A 25,128-nucleotide genomic window follows, 5' to 3' on the forward strand; every position below is an offset into this window, starting at 1 on the left:
TTCAAACAGTAAGCGAAGATCAGTTGTCGTGTTCGAGTCGTTAAATGTTAACTTTCTATAAAGAATTAAAATTTTAACTTATTATATACGTTAAAAGAAATAACGTTCCTTTCGTACTGTATAAATTCTTCGATATATGAGTGAGTTTGAATTTACGTGTTAGTCGGTATCAGCGAAGTAAGCAGAGAGTAACAAAAGTAATGGCGTCTCAACGTTGTACAGCATCCGATCTTTAGAATTTCAAAACGTAAGAATAAAGAATTTCGTTATTGAAAACTTCTAAATAATAAGCGTGTTCGATGGTCCAGTATTAAATGGTAAGAACAAAAGATACTATTGGTTATTTCATTCGTATAATTCAAAAATATGAGTGAAACATTATCATATTACGTCGTATTTTTCATTATCTTGACATATGACGCACTTTACCGTTTTAATTTATATTACTTTATTATTATTAATTGTTATTATGGTGTATATTATTTGTATCATTTTCGTATTATTAATTTATGTATTAATGAGTATATATAATAATATCTTGTAATACAAACTGAATATCCGTTGATATCAATACGAATTTTCACCTTTTATGTCGAAGATATTGTCATGTGTATATTTTGTTTGACCTAAAGTGTTTTCATTTTACATTTTGTTTATATTTCTTTATCTTGTGTTATTATGTATTATTCTTATATTATAAATAACTCTGTAGATGTTAATTTTATGTAAAACTAACTTAAACTGATTCTCTTATTGGTTGTATTTGTTAGGAATTATAACCAATATTGTCATAAATCGTCCATACAACAGGTAAAATGGAATCTCAAAATAGAACTTTACAAAATACATCTAAAACACAGCAAGTAACTGTAATTAGCAAGTTACATAATATGCAGTGGCTAAAAAATAATACACTTTTACCAGGCCAGTATGTTCAATTTTTTTATTTTTCAAGTATTTGGATGCATTATAATTTTGTTCTGTTTAATTATTTTGTCAAATTTAATTTTTGTGTAATTGTTGGGTTTTTTTAACATATGATGTAAAATGTTTTTAAAAATATATGTAAAAGAAATATATGTACAAAATTATAAAATTTTATTGCATTACAGTGTAAAATCAAGAACACTTAAGAAAAGCATAAACAATTTAAGAGAAGATTTTGAGACGGTTAAGTTCGTTCGTACTTCTATAAATAATAATTTAGAACTAGCAAACTCGACCAATATTGTTTTAACAAAACATGACAATAAATGTGATTCTGACATTGAAAGTGACATAACTGAAAGATCAGTTGTATCAAAAAATATAATATCTACTTTACAATTAAAAAAGAAAATAAATTCTTCACATTTAAATAAACAAACATTAGTTCTAAAAGAATTAAAGAAAGAAGAAACAATGGATATGGCTACAAATGATAGTTTAATCACAGAACAATTGGAAATACAGCTTAGGTTAGAGGAACAAAAAAAGGACAAGTGCAATGCATTATGTATTGCATCAGAGGATACAAAACAGTAAGTTCATCATACAATTAGTAAAAATTTCACATATTGATCAAATTGTGTACATTTGTATGTTCTAATAATTAGAAACACTCCTGAGTGTAATCTTCTTGTTTCATTGGAAGTACAAGACAAAATAAATAAAATAAATCAAACAAATGTTCACGATAAGAATAATAATGATAAATTGAATACTATAAAACAATCTAACTCAAAATCTGATATAGAGACGACGACATTATTAATAAAAGGTAACCAAAATAATTTATTTTTATATAAAAATTTTTATTATGATTTCAATAGTAAAAATAAATGTAATATAAATATCTTATTTTATATATACTTTATTAGATGACGATCAAGAAGTAAGAAGTAATAACATTAGTTTAAGTCAAGAAAAACATTCTTCAATTAATTCAAAAAATCTAGATAAGACATATATTACTAAAAAGGATACACGTGCCACTAATTTATCAAAGACTTCTAATGTTGCCTGCAAATCTCAGAAAACAGATGAACATCAGATTGAGCAGCCCCTTAAAGAAAAAGAAATACAAAAGGTAGTACGAAATAAGAGTGCTTTTATAAATGTTCCTAATAAATCTAAAAACGAAATTTCAAAACAAAACATTGACATTAAATTCAAAAATGGTATAAAGAATTCACTTAAAAATGAGCCAGTAGTAATAAGTAAAAAGTTTCAAGATAAAAAAGATTATCAACCAAATCAATCTATTTTAAATACCTCCAAAGAATTGAAAAGTAAATGTAATTTACAGTCAAAAAAAGAATCTAATATAAAACCTTCTTCAGAATCTATATCAAGATATACTAATAAAAATGTTAAAGAAAGTGAAGAGAAAACTACTCCTTCAAATAATATCAATAAACAAACTAAACTTAATCGTGCGTGTTATTCATACAAGAAAGCAGAAAATAAGTCTATATCAAAAGTATATAATAATTCATCAAAAACTACACAATGTACAGTTAAGGAGAAAAAGAATGATTCAAATTCATCTAGTTTAGTACAATTGCAAACAACTGCACAATTATCTAATGTACAGGAAAAACATTCTGGTCCAAGTAAAAAAGTAATAACTTCTCATGCAGATAATAAATATGAGAATATAGCACAGAATACGATATTAAAAGGTGAGCAAGCTATAGAAATACCAATCCTGAAAGAGCAATGTATTGACGAATGTATCAATGACAAATTAGTGTTTAATACAGTAAATAAAAAAATAAATGCATTTTTTAAAGAAGTAGAAGAAACTAATGAAAGTATTATACCAAATTTGCCAAATAAACACTCCATTAATGAATGCATAGAACAAAAACCGATATATACTAATCCATCCTTACAAGATTTGTCCAATTTGCAATCAAATATTAAGGAAAGTGTTCACAATGACTTCTGTGATAGTAATAGACAATTTGATAATATATCTTCTAATAATACTTGGTATGCTTATGAGCATTCACAAGAAAATATCTATCAACAACAGACACCTTCACACCAAAACTATATTCATTCCATCCCTAATCAATTTATTACAGGTTGTCCTGTAAATACCACTCTATCCAAATATAATTCTAATGTATCCCATTCTGATGCAAATGCAATACATTTAAATCGATATGACAATATACCAATTATGCAGAATAATTCACTGAATACAAGTTCTATGTCAAATCCAAACGTTTTACACACAAGTACAAAAAATACAAACATGTTACAATATCAGATGCCTAACATAGTACCTTGTAGTAATCCAAATATGATTAGACCACAGCCAGGTTTTTGTGTACATCCTATGACAGCTCAAGAAGAGCAATTTAACTTACATAGATATGGGATGAGTTATTCATATTTTATGAATTCTTGCTTTGTATGTAGGAATGAGCATTATTTACCACATTCACAAAATTGGAATTTACCTAATACTTATCCAGTATCATTATTACCAAATTCTCATCTATGTAATTGTAATTTATGTTGTAATCATTCACCATCAAATGATATGATGTACAAGAATCCTGCTATAGCAAGATCAATACCTACTTCTATGCAGGCAGAAACTTCTTATGAACAAAACTTGCAAAGAAATGGGAGGCCTATGTCTAATTCTTGGTATAATGATAGAAGTTCACATAGTAATGAAACATACGGTATTAATTTACAGACACAAGGAGTTATTATGCAGGAAAAGATAGGTAAATAAAAAAGTATCCATAAATTTTTAAAAAGAACACATATCTAATCTTAGAAATATATGTTGTATTAATAATGAAATCTTTATTATTCTTGCAAAGCTTTAATTTTTTAATGTTATCCAGATTCTAAGCAAGAAAAAAAGGATTGTGAGTTTTTAAGTGATAAAGAAATTACTAATCTTCCAATAATATCACCAAGAGCATGTATGAATTATGAAGGTGGTTTGCCTATAAATATTAATACTGTAAAGCCTCAAACAAAGTATAGTAGGAGAAAAGAATCAGGTCCGAATTATGATTTCCCATATAAGAAATATAATGAACGCTCTTATATTTCTAAAGAATATATGTCTAATGCAAAATCTGATTGTGGAAAAAAGGCAATCAAACAACAGAGCCATCCAAACTATAAAGCATAATGATATAATTATTTACTTTCAAATAATTGGTATAGTATACAATTTTTTATTATCAGTATTCTATTCTACATAAGACTTTAGTAATATGTTTATCACGACTTTGCAGTAAGATATGTCTTGTGATTAATAATAAAAAAATCATTTTATATATTTGTGAATAACTTTTTTCAAAATTTTTATTAAAATATAAACAAAGATTTCTTTTGTAACAGTATTTTCTGCAAGGTCCTATATTTTTGTAGTAAAAACATGACTTTATGTTATAAAATACTGTATCTTAAAAATGTTTTCATTTTTCGTTGTGCTCACAATTATTAACTTAATTAAATAGATTAAAAATAACAAAAAAGTTCTATTATATTTAACGTATAAAAACTTTGTTATAAAGTAATATACAAATGAGTATTTCTAATCATTAAGTTTTTCTTTTGGTTTATATGAAACATTGTTATTAATTATTATATAGTTTATACACCGTACACATTTTGTAATGAAAAAATAAAATTATTGATTGTAAGATATTGTATTACACCTGTATTCTTTAATAGTATTCATTATTATGTTTATAAAACAAGCCTGTTGGAGATTATGCGAGGAATAATACTTAGCGGTGTCGTATTTATTATTATCGATGGATTGATAAAAAATAAATCACAAATTTGTACTTGCAAATTCGTCCCTCATATCGACGACAGTCTTTCTTTTAAAATCATCAGGTATGGCATAGCTTTCTGAATCTATGCATTTCATTTCATTGAATTCTTTTAAAATGGTTAACAACTCCACGTCTGTTTTAGCAGTAACGATCGATTCATTGATAAGAGATTGTATACTTTGTAAAATTTCTACAGTTGGTCGTAACAATATTAAGAAGCGATCATTATCTTTGAAATCTTTGATCAGAGTACTAATGCCCTTAAAAAAAAAGGATAAACTCAATTTATGAAAAAAAATAAATAAATAAAAATAGAAAGTATATTCTATTAATGTACCTGTGCTGCAGTAAAATCGATTTTATCGATATATCCACAATCCAGTACAATATATTTTAAGTTTTTTGAATGTTTTAATGATTTTTTATATTTATCATCATTCAACGTTTCAGTCAAGTATATCCTCAGGTAATCAACAGCGGGAAATAGAAGTCCAGCACTAGGACGAACGAGAACGTAATTCGCTATGGGATTCTACAAAAAAAAAAAAAAGAAAAAAATATATATATATGAATATTGAGTATATGAATATATGAGTTTATGAGTATGCCTACAATAGGAATATGTACATACCGTGCAAATAATTAAGTCCCCCCTACTGTATATTTTATGAGCTTATATATTATTCATAATCATTCTTGTTTACTTACATTTCTATATTCAATGTACATGGTTGGTCGTGCATTGAAATAAATTAATATAAGTAGATCGATCGCGATGCCTATCAAAATTCCTAGTTCAACACCAGCGAACAAGCATGCGAAAAATGTGATGAAAGCCGGAATAAGATCTCTTTCTTTAAAAACAAATAAGGATTTAATAAATGTATGTAATATGTTCTATATGTATATATGTATACGTGTATGTGTGTATATATAATAAGAACATATTTATATTAATCCTTAATTAACAATTATCATGGATCAAATTGTTATACTTACTACTGCTTCTCCACATCGGCCGTATTATATTTATTTCTATCATAAATATGACCGCACTTATTATAACCGAACTTAAAGTAGCTTTAGGTATGTAATAAAAATACGGTGTCAATAAACTTAGGGCAAGTATGACCAGAATACCTAGAATCGATGTCGATCGATTAATATAAAAAATATATTATCTATTAGATCGCCGAAACTTCAAAAACGTACCTGTATAAAGTCCACCTAATGGAGTTCTTACACCTGAGGCATTGTTTACAGCACTTCTTGAGAAAGAACCAGTAATTGGCATGGATTGGAAAAATGAACCGATTACATTACACAATCCTAAAGTTAACATCTCTTGCGTGGCATCCAGAGTTTGTCCGCGTGCTAAAAAAAAAGTCTATGTAAACACGTTGAAGAATGAAACATGTTTCTATTTAAATTTATAAAGAAGAAAGAATAAACAAAAAATAGTATGTTAAAAGCTTACAGAAGGCCTTGGCAATGGCAACGTTCCCGATAATAGAGATCAATGGCACAACAATAATACCAGAGCCAAAATGTTTACAAATATTGAGGAAAGTCTGAGTTTCATTTCTAACGGTTATCGTGAAGGATGGGGATTCCACTCGTGGTAAGCCAGCATTGATATGTCCTGTAAGAAGGAAAGGAGCTCCGTCCCGAATTTCAAAAATATATGAAGCTACTGCACAAAGGAGAACAACAAGAGCATTTCTGCCTGTTCCTAGGAACCAAAAGAACGTTTTCAGGAATTGATTTCGAAACTTGATATCCTTAAGAATCTGCAATAAAAAGTTAGGAATAAGATCTTCGAAGTAGACGCAATATAAAAGTAACTTTACAATTGAGTGCCGTCGTGAATGATGGCGTCAACAACCATTTGTCGGATTCATTGATTCAAGTTCTTTTCGTATGTAAATACCAAACAACAGAATCTTTTTTTAAATAGCTCGCACAAACATCGATTGTATACATATACGATTGTGTTAGAACATATGTAAGTACAATCTATGAATGTATACTTGTTGATAATATATACAAACTTTTAAAAGTAGCAGAACGAAAATGCAGCAGCAAGACAGAATAAGATCTGGCAGTCTCGTTTGGCCGATATTATTATACAATTCCTTCCATATATCCAAGAAACTTTCGGCGTGTATTTTCAAGCCCAACAGACCTTTGATTTGACTGCAAGCGATTATCAGACTCGTTGCAGATGTAAACCCAGCAACAACAGGTATCGACACGAATTCTACTAAGAATCCTAACCGCAGAATACCAAAGATAATGGTTACACAACCTGATAGAAAACAGAGAAGAATTGCATACTCTGGAATTCCCCTGAAAAATAATAATTCTTATACTTTTCGATATAGTGATGTATTTTAATTATCGTGAAATATTTTATTAAGATCAACGAGAAATATCTATTAGGATCAACGATTCATTTACAAAGTTGAAAGGTAAGAAAGTAAATGCATTTTTTAGGATACTTAATTTAAGCAAACAATTCTCGTATGCTTTCATTTATCTATCCTTTACGTTGTAGATATCTTTCTGTCTGATGTAGTATTAGTACGTGTTTTTTTTTTGTTCTCGAACAGTATATTATAGAAATAATAGTGGATCGAATGAGAAGGTTTTTTGAAAGAAAAGTGTTTTTACATTCTTACCTCGCATAAGTGAACGTCAGCAAGGATATTAGAGCGGTGGGACCGATATTGACCTCTTTACAAGTACCAAAAACGATATAAACGAAGCTTCCTATTAACGCACTGTAAAGGCCATACTGCGGACTTAAGCCAGCCAATCCTGCATAGGCTATCGCCTAATTAGTAATGATTAAATCCAAAAAACAAAGTACATGTTAAATCATTTGACTATGTATACATCGTTCACGTAACTTTAAAACATAAACATGCTTTTGAAAGTACCTGAGGTATCAAGGTCAGTCCGACTGTGAGACCAGCAACGAGGTCACCGAGCGCATCTTTGCCTCTGTAGAGAGGTAACCATTTTAAGAGAGGAATTCTTCCCTTAATTACTTTTTCAAAGCTGATCCCAGTCATGTTTGTTAGTCGATTACATTCGTTACGTTGCCCTTTGTAAATGAATAGGATGATTATTTTTTTTCTTCTTTCCTAACGTTACGACGACATTCAGTGTCAGCCGTAGCTCGTTGTTGAACCGTGATAGAATCGACGATAAAGAAGCATCACCGACTGTTAATGATCTTCTTCAACTACGCAGTGGAAAGGATTTTTAATCGTGCCTTGAAAAATAATCGCCAATGTTAGGATTACTGTACTAACGACTAAAGCGGAGGTTTTAATTGTCCGACAAAGGAAACAATTCTAATTAACCAATTTGTATGGAACAATTTGCGCGTCTTAAGATCGACACACTCGGTAAACTACGTTTAACTGTGCTTAAAGCAGGTGGTAAATGATTAATGAGAGCAAAACGAATTTTATCGATATTATTTTAATTTAACTAAGTTATGAATTAAATTTGATTTTAATTGATAACATGTAATGAATTATGGTCAATAAGAAACTACGACAAATTTTGCTGATCGAAACTAAATATATTTCTATATATGTATATACTTGCCGAAATTATAAAATGTAGATAGTTTAGCGATTTATCACTGATTCTTTCCCACCGATCTCTGAGAATTGCAAATACTCCATGAAACTCGTCTGGTTTTACAGAACCATAACTATACCGATAGTTCCTCTTCTAGATCTGTTTTGTTCTTCTCTTAAAAGTCACAAAACGGGTATTAGATGGCCTCAAATAAAAAAAAGAAAAAATCGAAGAAAAAAAGATTTCAATAATTGTTATTCTTGAACGTCACGAAACTCGAAATCTTTAGCGAAGATCTGTACTTTGTGCGATCTACCTGTTCGGCAGACCGATCGAATCTATAGCTTTTCTCGATTGACGCGCACCTCTCTTCCGCGTGCTTCAACATCTGGACGCGACGAGTATTTAAACGTTACGCATGCGTCGTCGTTTTCGTTATCGTCGTCATTGTCATTATTGTCATCGTCCGTCGTGTCTGACGGAAACGAGGATCATCGTTGATTTCGTCAAATTGCTCCCTTTCCACGCCTCCGTGCTTTTGTAAATTCTGGATATTTCCGGTTCTTACTTATTCACTACATTTCCTTTTCTTTTCACATGGGTGATTGGAATAGTTTAATTTATACATGAGAATATTTATAAAGAAATATTTATTATAATCCCATTTAACGATAACACGATAAAGGTTTATTTTTTATTCAGGTTTTTGTTTTTCAATGAGATTTATATTATGAACAAACCACATACTGAGAAACGATATTTTTCTCGCAATTCGCGTTAATAAAACAAGTAAACACGTTTCAGCCTTTAACATGATTTCTATACTTTAATTTATATCTTTCCTTATAAATTTCGCATATCATTCAAATATAAATCAAGTATCTATAAATAATTTATCTTTTGTATAATTATGTCAAAAATCACTAGTTAATACGAAAGTAAAATGCTATCACTTAATAATGTAACGATATTAAGTGTTTCAGACCAGGTATATATTGCATATATATATATATATATATATATATATATATGTATATATATGTATGTATATATTTGTTAGTTTAATAATTCTCGAAATGATAATAGCATAGTAAAGAGTCATAATAATGGTCCATTGACCTGGTTAACACGAGATGTTTCGTTACAAACTTCTTTTTTTAAATTTAACGAGGAAAAGATTATATTATTACTAAGACGAAGTATTTATGTATCAATTATTTTTATAAATATTTTTATAATGACGCTTCTGTTTTATTTATATTTTTGATTTATAATGTTAAAATTATCGTTAAGCAATAATTCTTCGAATTAAATTTTACTGAGTTACTTCCTTGTAAAGTAAACTGTAGTAGCGATTCCACGGTTGGGTCGATGTTCTATGTTGAGTTAATTCAAGTTCATTTAAATTCTTCTTGCGTTCTTCTTTACTATGTGTGGCAGGTAAACGCAATCACAAGGACGACGTATATATGTATTGGATGTTCTTGAACGCGAATAAACATTACACGTATCTTTTTAGATCGTCCACTTATAAATATCAACTTGTATAACCTTCGTTCTTTTTGCTTTTTTACTTATTAAAATAAAAGTTATTTTATAAAGAAATTGTTCGATTTTACCAATTTTTATCGTTATTTATAATATTTATTGGATATAAGGAGAGAATAAAAGGAGAGTAAATACGTAACATTAATAAAAAAGAAATTATATCGGAAAGGCTATCCACATCAATTGAAATCAGCCAAGGTTATAGATATACACGTAAATGTGTGTATGTAGTTATGTAAACTTATTTCACATTTGTAGATAATTATTCGTATAATTCCAAGAAACATATGTAAATTGTTATATAATTCGCAGAGCGATGCGGACATATTGACCAAATAAAACTTTTATATTTAATAATGCCTTGCAACAGTATGAGAAGTGTCGAGATAAAAATAATGGCACCATTATTTTTTTAAAAGTAAACTTCAAGAAGTTGTGTAATATGTAAAGAAAAGTATATCAATAAAAGGAATTGTTTTCTATGTTAGATAAAAATTGTATTTTATTGCGTTGCTTATAAAGTTTGGAAGATCGTCGTCTTTATCAAACGGATAAATGTTTAAACCATATTATAGATTTTAAAGAATGTTGTTCTGTCTTTAGAGAAATCAAACAGGAAAATATTTTTCCAGTAATTTCTACTTGCGCCAACCGCAAGATCGTAAAATTTGCATTTATATCTTTCACGTTTTCTTCGCGTATCGCTTAAAGGACGAGGTAATTTCAATAGTTACATGCTAGTCTTTCTGAAGATATATTTATCGCTAAATTTTTAGATCCTTGGTTGCAAATTTTAATTTTTTTATTCTCACTTTTTATCTGTTTTAAACTTATAGTTAATTATAAAAATATTTCAATATCTTTTGTAATTAAATAACTTTCTTAGAAGACTAAACAAAGTGATCTAAGTTCTTAAGTAAATACGGAGAAAATAGTCTATAAAATAATTTTCTGTTTTAGCAACGATAAAAAGTATATAATAAACCTTTTTATATTGTATTAATTAGTTCATAGAAAGAAAAAATATATGCATTTTGTATATTTGACTATAATATATATGTATTTTTATGTGATAAAGAAATTGAGATAAAAACAAATTCTGTAATATCGACATGAAAGAAAAAGAAGATTTAATTCTTGATAAAAGATGAAACTATCTTCGGAAAGATGGCAGCATAGTTTACTGTCTATTTGATCAATCATTTCGTGTTTTACCGTTCGTTGAACAGGATACAGAAACGAACTTATTTTATGGATAGGTAGCAGCAGTGATCCCTATAAACCATAATCTTTGTATTAAAAGCGAATAATGTGATAAATTTAGAAAAATTAATTTTAAACGGAAACTAATATCCTTATTTAAATAGTAATATTTCCTGAAACCATATATGCATAAAAGAGTTAGAAATGTAACTATAGATATTTGCTGTTTTAAAATTAATGATTTTGAATTCAATTGTTTATTTATATGTATATATTTTTATTATTTTTCTCTGAAGAAAAGAAATTAAAATCATCATTTTCAAGGTTAGTATAAATGTTTGAAAGAAAACTTACAGAAGTATGTAGATGTAGAAAAAAAAGATAAGAGAAGATGGTAGCGGAAATGGTGAATGATGAAGAAGCGTGAAAGAAAAAATTCAAACGTAGACGTATTAGATATACCTTTAGAACGAATCACACTGTACGAACAATGTCATTAACGTTGAAATGTTTCTTTCCATTTAGACTTTTTAACGCGCATTAGATCAGATCGTTTCCGGTCGACGATAATCGTCGAGAAGATCTCAAGAAAGAAAATAACATGAATACTACATTTCAGGTAAATAAGTATAATTAATAAAGCACGAAGCATGGAATTAGATCTTACAATTTTCAAGTTCATTGGTCTCACTAAGAAAGAGAGAATCGAAAAGCTGTATCCTCAAGGTCGATATATTGCTTTATAGATGCTCAATATTGTTTCGATCTGCGTTTATTTTTGGTACTTATTTTATATTTAAATAAGATACTATTATTCGTTCAACAAAATGTGTGACTCATTATTAATTCTTTCGAGAGAATCATTAATTTATTTTTATTAATTCTAACATGTCCGATGAGTTAAAAGGACACAAGGATAATATTTGCTGTCAAGGTTGCTCCTAGTCCATTCTAATATGCCGTGCCAACGATAATAGAATATTTAACGAGTTTCGTTTCTTTTTTTCAATGTACGTGTGCTGATCTATAATATCAAACGTTTTTGTTAATTCTTACATCACAATTAATATTTTATATTATAGTATATTGATATAGTATATTAGTATAGTATATTATAAAATGAATTACGTTTAACATCGATAAAAAATTATTAACAAATAAAAAAGAGAAGAGATAAAACTATCTTTATATATCTATTTTTTTGGGTACTAAAGTTCGTAAACGAAAAAGAGAAAAACTTTTCTTTGAGTCGCGTCAAGTCATAATAGCCTTTCATTTAATTACGATCCCATAATAATATCTGATATAAAAGCCCGTCTGCTTATCGTAGAGAAATGATATAAGAATATTCGTAAATAACAGCGGTAATTGAGTATGGATCGGGCTTTTAACGCTCTCTTTCTCTCTTTCTCTCTTTTTTTCCGCTCTCACAGAAATCGAAGAAATCGAAGGGTTGAATTGTGAATAAGAAAACGAAACGTATGAGAGAATGTAGAAATGGAGGAAGGAAAGGGTCGTAAGTTTAACGGCAAGTCCGAACCTATATTTCGCTTAACAAAAGTCAACGATCTTTTTCTAAATGTACAAAACATCGCCTGAAGAAACTAATAGAAGGGATAATGACCGTCTTGAAATAAATTCCTTCTGCCTACGTAAGCCACTATATTTATTGACTTCGCACGAACTGGTATACGAAGTTGGTAAGGTAAAAGAGAGAGAGAAAGAGAGAGAGAGAGAGAGAAGGAGAAAGATAGACAGATAAGAGAGGGGAGATCGGGTAAGATCAAGTTCAAGATCGAAGATCGATGATGGTATCGAGAATAAAGGAGGGAGATAGAGGAAAGAATTTTTTTTCGGTGAGTGGATCCTCTAGGCCAAGGTCTTTTATACCAAAATTTATATTCATCCAGTCGATCGGCTTGACTTAGGCACACCTTATCTTCGAACGACGTGTTCCAAATTACACAGTACCCACAGTTTGTTGCGAATTTAATAACTTTTGCTTCTACAAGCGAGAACATTACGCGTTACACTCTTTCTTTTTTATTTTTCTGTATTCGTTATTAATCCCTATAACCCACGATATAAGCTAATAATATCTACTTTCCGTTGACCAATTGAAAATTCGTTGAATATTAATATACAGAAATTGTTAATTTAATATTATAGAAAAGATTACAGTTTCATAAAAAAATGTTTTCTTTTAAAATTTAGCTATGATTTTTATACAATTTCTAATTTCTATATAATTCAAAATAATCATGTTTTTTTTATCTTGTGTTTTTCATTTTTCTTATTTTTCTTTTGCTTCACGTGTCCATTTACTAGGAAGAAACTCGATCCATGATAATGGAAGGAATAATGAAAATAAATAAAACAATTATCTAGCTGCGAAGAAAATGTCAATAAATTTTTAGAAAATGGTATAAAAATGTACAAATGTAAAATATATTATATTGAAAGAGCTAGATAAGCAGATTGCATCATCTAAGTGTGCGTGATTCTCGATTCGAAATCTTTTCGAACTTCACGCTCGATAGACTTCGTATATAGATAGTTACAAGTACTCGTTTGCACTACACGCTCGATTAATTTGATACTTGAACGCCCAAAGAAGGCGAGGATGCAATTGAGAGAAGAGGAAAATCACTTTCGATCGTTGGAGATTCGCTCGCGATTCATTATCGTATCATGACTCGAACCACGTATCATGAATACAACACGGCTATATAAATCTTTGAATCTCGTTCATTCATTTACCTGAAACAGCAAAGAGTTTCTTTAAAGAGTTGTCTCATTAAAGGAGGACGAACATGAGTATACGTGAATGATGGTCGACTATTTCTATCTCTTTTTTTCTTTCTTTCTTTCTCATAAAAACTATCCAACGATATCGCAATTTATCGATACTACAAACAATATTCATTGTACATAAAAGCGTTAGAATAGTGTCCTACATAAGTAAACATTTTGTTTAAACGCTCTCTTTAATAGTATTGTATTATCGTTAATTATATATATATATATAATATCGATTTCGGATATTAACGTTTATAAAAAAAAGAAATGTATTCTACCGGTCTTTAGTAAGTTTAATTTTATATACAAGTTTAAGAAAATAGAGGAAAAGAGAAAGAAAGATAAGGTGAAATGTAATTGATATTCAATGAAGGGAATACCAAAAGGTAGTCGAATCAGTGGTTAACCGTAGCTGCCGCTCCATAAAATCCCCACATGATCCATACCACGTGATCAACACCGGTTCGAATTTCCTTATTGGCTCCTTCGTTACAAGTGTTTCTCGCGCAGGTCCTGTGACCCGTAATGCAGCATCCTTGCCAAGTACGTGCGCTCAACAAACCGCATCGGGCATACCTAAAAATAACTTCTGGCTGTTCTCACCGTCCTGTGAGAAAAGATGCCTTATCAGGGATTTTCGTTAATATAATCCTAATATACACAGATATATCCACTATTTGTTACTTTTAATTAAACTAAATCTAAAAATTTAATCATTCTATCCTAGGATTCCTAAAATATCTATAAATCATAGTATATACACAAAAACGATACAGTATTTCATAATTAAAAGCAACAAATTTATAAACATTTAAGTAACTAAGTTATCAATTGATTGCTCGCAAACTAAATATATAGATATTTGACATATTTACATTATCAAATCGTTTGGAGTAAGCGTCGAGATTATATAAAAGCTTGAGAAAGCAAAAAGGAATCTCGACGAGTATCTCCGGAAGAAACTTCACGAATGGAATTCTATGTTGTCTGGATTTTGAGTCGAGTCGTCGTCCTCAGCCTCGAATGTGTGTCAATGGATTTGTCGTTGTTTCGTTCGTTCCTTATCGGACACACCCACTCGATTATGCGAACTTGTGTATACGTTATGGAAGAGAAGTAGGTGGAGATGGTTGATCGTAACGATCGATGACGACGACTTCCTCTGCGTATCGGAAAAGAGAAGGAAGGAAGGTTAACTTTCATCGCGTTCTTTTCTGTCACCCCTTTCTTCGTGGCTGCTTGAAAAAAAATCGTGCCGACCGTTGTAACGAGAGGCGGCGAAGGAATCTGGAAGTAACGTTATCCTTTCTCGGCGGAATCCCCAAAAGGATGGTAAGAAAAAGGAAGGAGCGAGAGAGTAAGAAGAGAAATAAAAGAAAAAGAAGAGAAGGAGAAAAAGAAGGGCCCACCTTTGCAACTAATTTGCACGTGAGCTCGTGTCATACTTCTTTATCAGCCTGAAATAGTCGAGCAGGAGGACCCACAAAATCATTTTCGATGTACCGTTATTCGCGAGAGTATTGTCGTCATAAAAGTGTTTTCGTCATCGACCTAACAACCTATCCTACTTCTTTCATTTTTACATTCGCCTCTTCGTTCAAACGTCTACGATATCGATCGAACGGATATTCCCAAAATCGGAGTCGTTTGTCATCGTCGAAAATAGTTTTTATCATTCGTAGTTGACGTAATAGGTACCTATATTTCTTTTCTTATTAGTAGCTATATTTATTTTATAAGTTTGACAAAATTATATGAATAAGAAACGTTTTCATATTATATAAACAAATATTTATATAATACCATTAGCAATAATATTCTAGTGTTATATTTCTCTCAGCATTTTTCTGAATTTACAGTGAACATAAGCAGGATCGAAAAAATAATGGCAATGAGTTTTTATTATCTTAAGATAAACGTCGACTGCTTTAAGCGCTGGATATATTAAGGATCGCAAGAAAAAAACTACCGAACTAAAAACCTCGACACGATTATAAAAATATATCGCCAGTAAGCGAACGGACATCTCATCAGGATGTACGGTACTTCAGAAAAAAATCTCTGCAAAAGGGGATGAAAATGCTGAGTAACAAGTTCTCACATTCACGAGTTGGTTGGTTTCTTCCTCATCTGAAATAAAATTAGAGATCTGACAAGTTCTCACGAACGAATACGCAAATCTATCTTCTTTTTTCTTTTTTTTTTTTATTTTTATTAGAATAGAGATGCTCGAGAAAAGAAGACTCTCAAAGATAATCAATGATCATTAATCTCGATCTGTAATTCATCTCTCAACACTTCCGTCCATTAAAAATGAATACCGATAAAATTCAACTTCTTTTCTATCAAAATGATAACATCGTAGATCCAATTATTTCCATCTGACATAATCGAATTTTAAATATGGTATTAAATAGATCTTATGTAAACCTGTTAGTTCAGGAAGGACAGGTAGATTCGGAAATCAAATTATACAATTATATAAGGAATTTCTTTGACATTAATACACTTTTTAATAAATATGTCACGCTGTAGACATCGTTGATCTTTAAGATCAATTTCGATAGGAGCTCGAGGTTTTAAGATCCCAACCTTTCATGACTGTTGGTGCATAGTCAACTTTTTGAATACGAATGACTTGCCGAAACCGGCCCTGGGCCTGATACTCCAAGATGCAAATGTCATCGTTTGACTTTTTTTACTTCTCTTCTCCTGTCTCTCTCTCTCTCTCTCTCTCTCTCTCTCTCTCTCTCTCTCTGTCTCTCTCTCTCTCTTTCTCTTCCGAGTCAAGTCGTTCGTAAGAATATTCCGTTATACTTTGTCCAAAAGTTGATACGACGTCGTCGTCGTCGTCCAATGCAACGTTCAAGTAACCGAGTACGCGTGACTAAATAAATTTCATCGGGCAAAGCTGATCCGACACGGTGCATATTTATATTCGTTGTTGGTCTTGCACCATCGCCGTACATTTCTTCTTTGTTTGCTTTTGGTATCTGCGTTTTAACGTGTTTATTAAAGTGGTTAATGTTCGAAACTTCATGTTGATATCTTGTTGGAAATTTATTTGATCGATGATTTTATCGAACTTACTGTACGAAATTTGCTGATAATATTCACGATAGTTTATTTTATAAGACGCAAGATGAAAGGATTCGTGACAATATAATTTATATCATCAAATCGATCTTTTCTCTCTGTCTCTTTCTCTTTCGTATAACTATAATAAGGAGTAACTATAATAAGGAATCTTGAGAAGACAAAGTTGAGCTCGTTAAAATGATTTAATATTCTTGGAATAGTTCTAGAGATATTGTAACTGCAAATAGAAAGAGAGAGAGAGAGAGAGAGAGAGAGAGAGAGAGAGAGAGAGAGAGAGAGATGCACTAATCTTGCTAGCGTGAGATCTCATTAGCGTGCTTTTATAGAAAGCACTTAACTAATAAACTACCGTAAATCTTGTTACAGCTCGATGCGATTCAGGACATCGACGAACGAAGTAAATTTTTGCCATTTTATCGTTTTAAAGTGATTCATAACGTCAACATAAATTAGTAATTTCAGACATAAGTTATTATCATTATTAAAGAATTCGGAAATAGAACTTACATAATTTACTTATTTACAATTAATGATAGAATTTATTTCTAGAAATAATAAGATAGTTTTCTATATATTTTCTCTTTTGGACATTTTTAATGTCAAAAACAATTCTGATTGATTATTTAATAATCCTCGACAATCGATCAGCCTAATCTGTGCTATTTCTTTCGTAGTAACACAGTTGAACACGCTGTTTAGCATTTTTATCATGTTTTCGCACGTGGTCCTATCTCATTCAGTATAATATATTAACGAATTATTATAATTTATCAGAACTTTGCAAAGGGTTGTATACGAAAATCAAGCTCTCGATATGTCTAACATTTTTTCACATTTCTCTCTTTCTTTCTATCCTTTTCTTTCTTTACTTAGTATCGATATTTCTCGCTTGCTCATTTATTTCGTTCCGTTATATTAATCGTATGTATCGCAATAATGACGCCATGTTTACAACGGTGGACTTTTTATATCGATATACGAGAAAAAAATAGAAAAGAAGATAGCAGTCATTAGTAATTCAAGCGGAACTTGCAAAGCAGTTGTTCAAGATACGTCATATTGATTAATCTTTTTGCCTTCGGCAAAATACCAAAAATTACTTTTTCTCTTTCTCTCTCTCTCTCTCTCTCTCTCTCTCTCTCTCTCTCTCTCTCTCTCTCTCTTTTTCTCTCTGTTCTTGTGGCTATGTACCAATATAAAAATTGAAAATTATATTGTCTTCGATACTTCTTTTACTTTATTTACAACTAATTATTATTTTACGTTTTTATTTCTTGAGGAAAAAGTTTAGTTGTAAAATCTGGTATTAGAAATGTTTGATGACTACAACGTATAACTATCGAAAATATGAACGTACAGTTGCAACAGGATATCGTTCCCTGGCAATATTAATTAAATGTTATTGTCATTCCTCCATTATATTAATCAGATATAAACATCATACGTGTTTTGTAGAAATGACAATAAAAGATACAAAAAGATATAACGTCATATTAACGTTCGAATCTCAATCGTTTCTTACTTTCTTGAAGAATTTTCTTGCGTCATAAATGAACACGTATCCTTAAACGATTTCGTAGACAGTTCTTTTTTATCAATATATCAGACAATTCTCTCTTTTTTACACTAGTATTTTATTCTCACTTATATGTAGGAACATATTTATCATTCTATGGTTCGATAGAATTTTGAAATATACTTTGAGAAAAGAGTAGCAGGACAAGCTACTCTTAAGTTAGACGGTATGTTACTGACGTTAATAATACCGGACGCAAGACAGCATAGCCATGATTAGTCGTGATTCAGTCGACCTTGGTATATCGATAGATCGAAATTACCGGAGAAGGAATAACAAAGAACACATAAAAATCAAATAAAATATATAAGTAACGTAAAATTAAAGGAAAAACTAGAAAGAAATAGATAACAAAGTAATTTACATTCTATTCGATAAAGAATCAAAATTTGTTAATTCGCTGATTTCTTCTGCAGCAAGAAAAGATAGAATTTTCATTGATAATACGTTATATTATTCTTAAATAACAAAGTTAAATATTTTAACAAATGTAAAAATCGATTCTTTCGTAAGATTGTTATCATTAGACATATTATCATGCACACGAAAGAATGCAATTAATAGGTATTACTCATCGGAAGAACATTCTACATCGAATGAATTTTTACAACAAAACAATTGTCGTTTTATCAAATTTATTATTTTCTTATGGATTCATTTTTTACATAGATCATATCTTTAAATTAAAAAAAAAATAAAGAAAGGAGGAATTACGTTTGAAGATGATTTTTACGCTGGTAATTCGCCATGATGAATTTCTAGCGTTCCAAGCTCATAGTAAGAATTATGAGATCACTCGGCCATTCAGATCGCTCGAATGGATTAGAACGAAAAACTGTTGTATCGCGGCTGCGGATTCTAACGACACCGTGAAAAATGTGAAGAATGTTGAATGAATCTTTCACGAAGGAAGGTCCGGTGTGCGCGGAATAAATGAATAAAAGCGTTCCTCGACCCGTAGAATCTATCGGTTATACGATTTAACCGATTGATTTTTGTTAGTGCCAGAATCATTCTTAGCCTTTTCTTGTCTCTCCGTTTTCCTTATTCTATTACTTAAATTATTTACCGTTAGTGACACTTAACAATTCTCGTATCATCGTGAAATATATATATATCAAAAGAGAACGAACATTTAATCAAGAGACAACATTTTCCTTGAAAAATAGAAAACTCATTGTTAACGATCGATTATGAATTAATTTTAATTTAAAAACGATAAAACGTGACAAATGATTCATTTTTTGAAGACTATCACATTCGAGAAATGTTATTAACGAGTTGCAAAGCTGTTCTTAGAAAGGCTCAATGGTTTCTTTTTTTAATTTTTTAGATACTTTAATTAGCCGTTTATCTTGGCTTGTTTTACACACGGAAAACTTTTATCTCTCGTGGCGAGAATTCTTTCGTCGGTACGAAAGCTTTTTTATCAGACATTAAGAAGGAGAAAAAAAATAGAAGAAGAGAAAGACAGAGAGAAAGAGAGAGAGAGAGAGAGAGAGAGAGAGAGAGAGACAGGGAAAGAGGAGAGAGAAAGAAAGCTACTCGCTTAATTAGGAGTTATGGTAATCGTTGGGCTTTACCCAACCTCGCGTATACGGATTAATGTGCCATGAGAGTCATAATGTCGTTGCAATTAGACACTCGATAAAACGATAATGGACAAATTAATTTTCGGAGATGGTTAACACGATGATGGGTCGATATCATGTCTTGTATTAAATTATGTACTATTTTTGGTAAAGAAAAAGAATGTTTATAAGGATAAATTTCGTGATTCGTCCTAATATTTTTATGACCTCGAATTCAAGAGTCGATTGATTCCTCATTTCCTTTACCTCACAGCCTTGCTCCTTTCAATCTTTCATGCAATAATTACAGTGTTTATTGCAAAATTCTGATGCGGTGAAAACGCAAAAGGTATTCTTCGGCATCGAAAAAGGATATCTTGAAATATATTAAACAAATATACGTCATTTACGCATCTTTAAGGTTACGAATTCATTCCTAACACTTGTTTTCAAACATGATGTACGTGTATTTTGAATCTCTTAGGGAAGTCTTTTCTTTTCTTTTTTTTTCAATCGTGATCAGCATCTCGATAAATAGCGGTAAACCGATCGATCGTAAAACATGATATCTCATGCGAGAACGAAAACAAGTTACATTTTTGCCACCGTATAAATCTCCTGTCATCTTGTCTTATTTTAACCAAAAGATTCTGTTTCTTTCTTTCTCTTTCTTTTTCTTTTCATCCTGACGACAGACACTGATTACACGTCCTTATACCTGAAGATGTTTAGAGAACGTACGATACCAAAATTTACATATCGTCAAGCATCGTTAGAATGGCAAATTAGCGGCCGGAAAAGGCAGTCCTTTTTTGTTGGACTAAACTTTACTTTAAATCGTTCGACATCTGTTCTCGTATTTTACCTTGATTCAAGAAAAGAATCTTTTCAGAATCGTTTCTTCGCATTGTTGTGAATAATGAGATCGAAAAAGTTGATGAACAAAAATTGAAAAAAATCGTCGGAGTGTAAAAATAATAAAATATTCGAAAAGGAGAAGAAAGTCTTGACGTATAATTTGCGAGAACGAAAGAATTTCAAGAAACATCGCTAATAACATGGTCTTTATCTTCTCAGCTTCTTTGCGTAAAACCCAGGAACGGTGAAACGGAGTAAACGACGAGATTCTTAGAAAAGAGTAACGTTAAAGCAACCCCAAGAGTAACTCGGTAATAAACAAAGGCCATTAAACTTACTCAGGCATAGTTGTATATCTGTAAGTGCGGGAGGTAAATTGTACAGGTGCAGGAAAGTTAAATTTTTGTTTAAACTTGGTAAGGTAGAAGGTTTATTTTTGTCACCCGCTTCGTTAATTACATTTGGTGTAGGTACATTCGCAACGTACGTGCGAGGGAACCTGAATCACAGGAGTCTCGGAATGGCAAAAATCTGAGTTGAGATGAGAGAGAAAGAAAGAGAGAAAGAAAAAGAGAGAAAAGGGAAGAGAATGAGAGAGGAAGGTGGTAAACGTTCGTACGAATGGATGGGAAAAGAAAGAAGAGAGAAAAAATGCAAAGAGATGCAAAGAGGTAGTCCGGCTTATTTACAAGTTCTGCTTGCTTTCAAGAGCTCCCGCCAAAGAAAAATACCGCTTCGAGTTTCTCGATACAAGGTGAATGAGAGAGATAAAGAAAGAATGCGTGCGTTATCAGTTTTCATTTCCATTCGTTACTCATCGGATTCATCATCGGATATGTACTCTCATTGATTGTATAATTATATCGCAAACATTTTGCATTAGACAAAACAAAGTCCGAGAAACTTTTTTATCATTATAATATTTTATAAAGTCGCGAAAGTTGATGCTATCCAGTTCTTGTTTTAGTAGGTAACAAGGAGCACGAAGGTTTGAGGAGTACTAAATAATCTACAGAAAAAGAGGGAAACGAAGAGAGAAAAGAAGAAGAAGAGAAGAAGGTTGATTCTTCCGCATCGAGAGAAAAATCGTAAGGACGTCTGAATCGGTTGTCCCTTGAGAGAAGGAATAATTCATGGATACTTCTCGTGCATTCTTTCGTTTGTTCGAGCATTTCCCTTCGGATAGGACCGAAGGACGTACTTCCGCGCTTTATTCCGCAGCTCGTTAATTCAATCTTCCTTCCTTCCTTCGTTGCCTCCCCACAAGAATCCACAAGACAGGACAGGGGATTGCCATAATCGTCACTGAACAACAAGGGGGTAAAACGTGCCGTCAGAATTTTTCACCGTCGACATTTATGGTAAGCGCATCTTGAGATACGGTCCATTGTACGATCCTCTTTCTACTTTCCTGTCCCTCTCTCACTCTCCCTATGTGTTTATTTTGCGTATATGAAACAAGATCGTAACTAAAGTTAAAAAACTAAAGTAACTAAAACTTAAATGAGTTATCATAACGCTTAAACCGAGAATAATTAATATTAATTATGATAATCATAATATAATACTTACCGAGTATAGATGTATAATGTACAAACTCTAGATTATCATTCAATTTTATTGCTTAAACATTTTCTATTCTAATTTCGAGATTTCGTTCCACCCGAGAAAGAATTTTTTTGATAAATGTTTCCTCTTTGATACTTATAAGAAATACGTACTCTATAACGATTCTATCCTTCGAGATCCGTCGACGATAAAATCACATGAATCCACTTTCTTCCGGTAATTCTCTAAGATTTTCAAACTTCTTCTTTCTTAATATGAGAAGCTTTAGACGTTAAATTGAAGAGTTTACTTTTGATATCGAAATATAATATCATAAACGCCCACCACGTTCAAACTCTCGAGTAAAATCACCTACGTGACGGAAAACGAAGATATTATGTGGAAATCAAAAAATTAAAAACTGCGATAAGAATTAATATTGTATTCTCAACATGAACAAATAAGTTAATGACCGATCGTAATAATAAATATTTAATATAAGAATAAACGACGAAAAAAATTTCTTTATCGGAGTAAATCACCCTTGAAAAAAATAACCTCCGTGAAAATAATACGACCCCGAGGCACACGTAGGAGCAAAAGGAAGTATCGGTATCTAGTAAATAAAATGCTTCCGTTGCACTTCCCTTCGCCTCGTAGCATTTAACCTTAACGCGAACGTGCTGGATATAAAAGGGATAAAAGAAAAGGGAAGAAAGAAGAATAATAAAAATAAAACGAAATAAAAGGATAAAAAATAAAAGTGCAGATACAAAATTCCCACGAGGCGCCTCGTTATATACATCGTGCGAGCGCCGGTTCTTACCGTCGATGATCGTTGATAATGATAATGATAATCATCGTGGTTTCTTTTGCAGTAAAACCAACCCGACGAAAGAAAGCAACGGTTTGATCGTGATCTCTTGTTCGCACGTGACCGCCCACAAGACGATCTCGCGAACTCCTTCGTCTATCTATCTTTTTTCCTATCCTTCTTCCACCAACTCAGTTCTTCTTCCTTTTCCTCTTGTTCTCCTCTTCCATGCGTTTCCTCCGCGAAGTTGAACGAACTGTTGTCGCATCGGCCACTGACCGTCGTCCTTTTCGCCGTCCTCCATGAGTCAAACATGGACTTTGGTAATTTGGTTAAAGGAGTTCTCTTCCTGTGATCAATTTGAGACGATTCTTTCAGATTTTCAAAACAGGCTTTTACTTACGTGAAAATTACTCTTGAAATTTACCTGCTTTTAAACGTGATTTTTGCAAAGAAAATAACGTTTTTCAAAAATCGAACATGATTATCTCGTATAAAAAACTTTTATCTTTCGAATGAGCCTTTGATCATTAATATTGGGAAAAAATTGTGACCAGGAGAACTTAAGAAATAACTCCTTTCAACACGTCACATGAATTTCATGCAGGTATGGTTGATCGTCAACTCCGACAGCACGTGAGGGGTAAACGTACCTATACTACCATATACACCGATACGATAAATCGAGAAAAGAAATAAAGTTCTTCTAATGTGCTGTTAGTTCATTTTTTCCTGCATTCGTTGATATTAAAGTCACGCACATCTTGAACGATATTGAATGAACAACCTTAACGATCATCCGACCTTAACTGTAAAGAAAGAAAAAAAAAGAAATGCATTGTGTTGAAAAAAAAAAGGAGAATGACTTGTACTGGGTGTTACTAGTTCATTGTAACTTTGCCCTCTCGTCAAGTCTTTAGTTTCCCTTTTCTTTTTCTTCTTTTTATCTCATTAGAGTTGTTTCGTTTTGAAATATTTGGAAATGTATTACAATATCTTGTGACATTTTTCTATTTCATAATGTTAATAATATTTAATAGGAAATACCTTTGAATGATACCTATAGATTTTCATATGAAAACACGTATCTTGACTGATAAGATAAAAAATCGCTTTCAGTTATCTTCCATTTTCTTATTTTGAAATTCATCTTTTTTCTAACTTTATGTGAAATAAAAAATATGAAAAAGACGATATAAGAGCATTGGTGCGGAAAAATAAACAATGCGATAAAAAGAAGGCGATTCGTATTATCGATGAAACTAATGTTAATATCAAGGACACGAATCAAGGAAAAATCCTATCAGTATATGTTACTAACATCCTTTCTCTTTTTTTATAAAAATAAATCCCTTTTTTATAATGGTAATTGCACGCATATAGTTCGCATTCATATAATATGCGTCAAAACCAACGGAAGCATCCAATTAAAAAGGTACTTATTACGAGCTTGGTGAATGTCAATTGATTGATTTTCTTTGTTGAACAAATATACTCAGACTATACATAACTGGTCTAAATATGAAAATAATTAATGATCTCTATAGTTCTTAAGGGACATAAAATCTTGAAAATCTTACATCATGTTCCTTATTCAATATTTCTTAATTAGATATATCAGTGAGACGTTAATGAGTCCACTTTGTCTTGCCTACTTATTTGTGTTTTATCCTTCCAATCTTTCTAACTATCTCGACGAAGAGAACTTGAAAA

The 25,128-nt window shown here is 31.3% G+C and overlaps 2 protein-coding genes and 2 long non-coding RNA genes across 8 annotated transcripts; 2 read left to right on the plus strand and 2 right to left on the minus strand.

Annotated features, from left to right (window-relative positions):
• Positions 1 to 24: 24 nt before the first annotated feature.
• LOC122631015 (myb-like protein D) lies at positions 25 to 4,247 on the plus strand. Of its 3 annotated transcripts, none has more exons than XM_043816182.1 (6): positions 25 to 317; positions 771 to 928; positions 1,113 to 1,520; positions 1,596 to 1,759; positions 1,860 to 3,728; positions 3,852 to 4,247. In XM_043816182.1, exons 2-6 carry the CDS (start codon positions 816 to 818, stop codon positions 4,145 to 4,147), a joined length of 2,850 nt encoding a protein of 949 aa, XP_043672117.1. In that variant the 5' UTR covers positions 25 to 317; positions 771 to 815; the 3' UTR covers positions 4,148 to 4,247. The 3 variants fall into 3 exon arrangements, with proteins under 3 accessions (XP_043672117.1, XP_043672120.1, XP_043672118.1); XM_043816185.1 differs by having other exon boundaries at positions 811 to 928; XM_043816183.1 differs by having other exon boundaries at positions 25 to 247.
• Positions 4,248 to 4,486: 239 nt separating this feature from the next.
• On the minus strand, positions 4,487 to 8,079 carry LOC122631016 (sodium-independent sulfate anion transporter-like). 2 transcript variants are annotated; one of them, XM_043816186.1, is made up of 9 exons: positions 7,745 to 8,079; positions 7,484 to 7,638; positions 6,854 to 7,151; positions 6,280 to 6,592; positions 6,015 to 6,176; positions 5,802 to 5,942; positions 5,511 to 5,656; positions 5,140 to 5,334; positions 4,487 to 5,062 (listed from the first exon to the last, which is right to left on the minus strand). In XM_043816186.1, the coding sequence occupies exons 1-9, from the start codon at positions 7,877 to 7,879 to the stop codon at positions 4,799 to 4,801; spliced, it is 1,809 nt and encodes a 602-aa protein (XP_043672121.1). In that variant the 5' UTR covers positions 7,880 to 8,079; the 3' UTR covers positions 4,487 to 4,798. The 2 variants fall into 2 exon arrangements, with proteins under 2 accessions (XP_043672121.1, XP_043672122.1); XM_043816187.1 differs by having other exon boundaries at positions 4,878 to 5,054.
• A 5,456-nt stretch (positions 8,080 to 13,535) lies between these two features.
• Positions 13,536 to 18,758, minus strand: LOC122631118. Of its 2 annotated transcripts, XR_006327624.1 has the most exons (4): positions 18,571 to 18,758; positions 14,825 to 15,111; positions 14,330 to 14,556; positions 13,536 to 13,910 (listed from the first exon to the last, which is right to left on the minus strand). It is a non-coding gene; the product is annotated as an uncharacterized LOC122631118 (long non-coding RNA). The 2 variants fall into 2 exon arrangements; XR_006327623.1 differs by lacking the exon at positions 18,571 to 18,758 and having other exon boundaries at positions 14,825 to 15,768.
• On the plus strand, positions 15,949 to 23,172 carry LOC122631119. Its single transcript, XR_006327625.1, has 3 exons — positions 15,949 to 16,062; positions 21,273 to 21,807; positions 22,021 to 23,172. It is a non-coding gene; the product is annotated as an uncharacterized LOC122631119 (long non-coding RNA).
• Positions 23,173 to 25,128: the final 1,956 nt, after the last annotated feature.

Source organism: Vespula pensylvanica, chromosome 8, assembly GCF_014466175.1.
Source record: "Vespula pensylvanica isolate Volc-1 chromosome 8, ASM1446617v1, whole genome shotgun sequence".
Taxonomy (NCBI): Eukaryota; Metazoa; Arthropoda; class Insecta; order Hymenoptera; family Vespidae; genus Vespula; species Vespula pensylvanica.

What these genes read in the sequence shown, in the direction of transcription:
- LOC122631015 (XM_043816182.1), top strand. Translation starts at nt 816, where the DNA reads ATGGAATCTCAAAATAGAACTTTACAAAATACATCTAAAACACAGCAA. An exon ending in GCATCAGAGGATACAAAACA is followed by an intron (nt 1,521 to 1,595) that starts GTAAGTTCATCA and finishes TCTAATAATTAG; the next exon opens with AAACACTCCTGAGTGTAATC. An exon ending in GACGACATTATTAATAAAAG is followed by an intron (nt 1,760 to 1,859) that starts GTAACCAAAATA and finishes ATACTTTATTAG; the next exon opens with ATGACGATCAAGAAGTAAGA.
- LOC122631016 (XM_043816186.1), bottom strand. Translation starts at nt 7,879, where the DNA reads ATGACTGGGATCAGCTTTGAAAAAGTAATTAAGGGAAGAATTCCTCTC. An exon ending in CTGACGTTCACTTATGCGAG is followed by an intron (nt 7,152 to 7,483) that starts GTAAGAATGTAA and finishes ATTATTTTTCAG; the next exon opens with GGGAATTCCAGAGTATGCAA. An exon ending in GCCGATGTGGAGAAGCAGTA is followed by an intron (nt 5,657 to 5,801) that starts GTAAGTATAACA and finishes TTGTTTTTAAAG; the next exon opens with AAAGAGATCTTATTCCGGCT.